This window comes from Triticum aestivum, chromosome 3D (genome assembly GCF_018294505.1).
Source record: "Triticum aestivum cultivar Chinese Spring chromosome 3D, IWGSC CS RefSeq v2.1, whole genome shotgun sequence".
NCBI lineage: Eukaryota > Viridiplantae > Streptophyta > Magnoliopsida > Poales > Poaceae > Triticum > Triticum aestivum.
The window spans coordinates 17,588,703-17,592,497 of NC_057802.1; the positions used below are offsets into that span (position 1 = coordinate 17,588,703).

Here is a 3,795-nt window from a genome sequence, read left to right on the forward strand (position 1 = left end):
AAAAACCTAGAGCTCCAATATCATGTTAGGAATAAGCAACTTATATTCCCATGAGGCCATAGGCCAATATATATACATGTACAGGTGTGGAACATATGCAGAAAACCCATTATACAACGGGATAAATACAAAGGGGTACATGACCTATATTATAACTCTAACAGTTCCATTTGCGAGGCAGCCATTTTTAGCCACTCAACGAATATTTCGAGCAACCTCAGAAAACGAGAAAAAAAAGATCATTTTTCTCCTGATCCTTTCCATCCGAACTACAAGCAAAGAAAAAAAGGGTCAAATTTTGTGTATGCAAAATCTGCATTGCACTTAAAAACAGAAGGGTTTATTTTTCATTTATTCATCGCCAAATCTGTTGGCGATTACACAAGAACATACACGGCTGGGGAAAGAAACGCACTACAGAGATGTCTCATCAGACTCGGCAAGACGAAGACACAACTATAGCATACTTTCAGGTTGCAGAACTCGCACACATTAACCAAACTGGCTCCAACCCTGATGATCATTCGCAGAGACGCATTCACTCAGCCGGAGATCTGGATGGCCTTCACCTCGGGCTTCTTGACCTCGGCCTTGGGCACGGTGACGGTGAGCACACCGTTCTCCAGCCCGGCCTTCACCTCCTCCACCTTGGCGTCCTCCGGCAGCCGGAACCGCCTGACGAACTTGCCGCTGCTGCGCTCCACGCGGTGCCACTTGTCGTTCTTGTCCTCCTTTTCCTTGGTGCGCTCGCCGCTGACGACGAGCACGTTGCCGTCCTCCACCTCCACCTTGACCTCCTCCTTCTTCACGCCTGGAAGGTCGGCCTTGAAGACGTGCGCCTCGGGGGTCTCCTTCCAGTCCATGCGAGCATTGGCGAACGCGGCCGTCTCGCTGCTGCCACCTGAGATCGCCGGGACGATGGAGCGGAAGGTGTCGAAGGGGTCCGCCCAGAGGTCGGCGAAGGGGTCGAAGACGTTGCTCCGCCGCACGATCGACATTGCTGGTGTTGATTGCTTCGGGTTGTGAGCTCAGAAAATTCTGTATCGGATCGTTGGTAGGAATATGATACTGCTGGCTTTTGCTTGACACTGATTTGAGTTGGGATGGAGGCCGATGGGAGGCGGTACTTATAGCGTCGCAGGTGATGCTCTTGAAGCGTCTCGAGGTCTCTCCAGTGGACGGGCGTTTGGTGGTACTTTATCGCTTTCCAGCTCGGCTGGGCGCTTCCTTTTCTTTCTACTTTCAGCCCATGAAGGTCCTACCGTGTTCTAGAGTACTCTCCTGCTTTGGTGTTGGCGGGGCTTCTCCATTATTTTTCTGTGCACAGCAACAGCACCCCGGTGAGTAGTCTGGAAGATGCGGAAATCCGTTGGTGCTCCTTGGTGGATGTTCACAATTTTTTAAAAACATTCACAAAGTAAAACAATGTTTGTAAATTATAAATACTTTACAAATATGAATAAAATAACCTCAAATTCTATAAAATTCTTCACGAGTTTTAGAATTTCAAGATTTTTTTGTAGATGGTCGTGGATTTTAATCAATGTTTTTGTAATTAAAATTTTGTAATTTTCTTTTCATTAATGTGAAAACCCCTTCATGGATTTTAAAAATTGTTCACAGTTTCGAAGAAATATTTCTTAATTTGAAAAAACATCTGAATTTAAATTGTGTCCATAATTTTAAAAAATATTCATGAATTAAGAAAATAAATGGAAAATGAAACATTAAAAATGGTAGAGAAAAAAGATAACAAATTGAACGGAACCTCCCCAAAATTGGAAGGACCGGGCTACATGGCCAACCCAATGCGCTTGCGAGGGTCAGCATTTGCTCTACCGCCTCCAATATGCGCAGAATGTGAATTGCCATACATACTCTCGAAAGGAAAGATATAATTGATATATGAAAACCGAAGAATGGTGGCGCAAAGCGCACATTACCCTCTAGTGTAATGTATTTCCCATAGTATATCAAAGTTAACACACATCGTCACTCTAACTTCACGCCCTTTACAGTTATACGATAGAGTCAAATATTTTGTCCACGTTTAACTTAAGCAATAATGTACACATCGCCGGGTAAAACGATGATAGATACAAATGCAAAAACAATATTATTCACGCCATCGAAATAAAAGCGGAATTGTAGCGACATGGGTCCCACGCGGAAGCTACTTGCACTCTCACTCCGCAAATGTCATCCTTGGCGCGATTGTTCCTAGCAGAATAGTTGATTTCACAACATTTGAATCATGTAACTATGCCCTTCAGTTCTACATACCGTGTGGTTTTGGTCTCTCGAAGTGTATTTTATCAAAGTTGTGTTGATGTGTGGGCTCGTCGCGATAGTGTGGCTCTCACATCGCCATTTTTCCTTCAGAAATATCCATTAGTTCTTTTTAAAGCATATATAAAAGCTAGAGAAAAGATCTAATAAGTCAAGAAAACATCAAAATCAAAAATTAAATAAAAGCCATATGGTTTTCAATAATTTTCTTATTTTCTCTCTAGTTTGTGGACCATGAATTTTATATTTGGAGTAAGTATTTTTTCCCTTTCTAAAGAAAATAAATTTTACATTCATTTTGTGTATTTATCCTCTTTACTCCATTTTTGCACCTTCTTATTCAATTTTCTGTTTGTTGGCCTTTTCGTGCTTGGATGATATGTTATTGAAAAAACTAGACGGTATCAATGAGCTTGGAACCAAAAATGCAGCTGCCTCACGTTAATTTTATGGTGTCTTGAGTTAACAATATATATTTTTGGAAAAATTAAAGTTAACCATTGGTCCACCTATTTCATGCCTAATTTTATGACTTAATAAAGAAAAAAAACCCAGAAACAGTCAGTCATTAGGAGGTCTCCTTAGATCGCTTCTTCCACCTGTAGCAGCACAGTCCCAATTGAAACAGAATCAGCATTGAAACCGCCCACGCCACGCTAACCATGTTGGATCCACGGCAAGGAGAGCCGCTCTGCGAAGCAGAGGAACATCGATCGCATTGCCCGACTAACCATCCCTGGGATCTCCATGCAACAGTTGCCCTCTTCCACCGTTGAGACTACACGTAGGATGGTGTTTTGGTGATTCCCCGAAAGGCAAACCTCGCGACCAGCGTGGAAAGTGAAGAAAATATGCCCTAAAGGCAATAATAAAGTTATTATTTATTTCCTTACATCATGATAAATGTTTATTATTCACGCTAGAATTGTATTAACCGGAAACTTAGTACATGTGTGAATACGTAGACAAACAGAGTGTCCCTAGTATACCTCTACTTGACTAGCTCGTTAATCAAAGATGGTTAAGTTTCCTAGCCATAGACATGTGTTGTCATTTGATGAACGGGATCACATCATTAAAGAATGATGTGATGGACAAGACCCATCCGTTAGCTTAGCACTGTGATCGTTTAGTTTATTGCTATTGCTTTCTTCATGACTTATACATGTTCCTATGACTATGAGATTATGCAACTCCCGAATAGCGGAGGAACACTTAGTGTGCTATCAAACGTGACAACGTAACTGGGTGATTATAAAGATGCTCTACAGGTGTCTCCGATGGTGTTTGTTGGGTTGGCATAGATCGAGATTAGAATTTGTCACTCCATGTTTCGGAGAGGTATCTCTGGGCCCTCTCGGTAATGCACATCACTATAAGCCTTGCAAGCAATGTGACTAATGAGTTAGTCACGGGATGATGCACTACGGAACGAGTAAAGAGACTTGCCGGTAACGAGATTGAACTAAGTATGGTGATACCGACGATCAAATCTCCGATGACAAA

General features: G+C 42.2%; 1 protein-coding gene across 1 annotated transcript; it reads right to left on the reverse strand.

The window, feature by feature from the left end:
* Window positions 1–318: 318 nt before the first annotated feature.
* On the reverse strand, window positions 319–1,107 carry LOC123076945 (16.9 kDa class I heat shock protein 1-like). Its single transcript, XM_044499113.1, has one exon. It carries the CDS (start codon window positions 996–998, stop codon window positions 543–545), a length of 456 nt encoding a protein of 151 aa, XP_044355048.1. The 5' UTR covers window positions 999–1,107; the 3' UTR covers window positions 319–542.
* Between the last annotated feature and the right edge of the window lie 2,688 nt (window positions 1,108–3,795).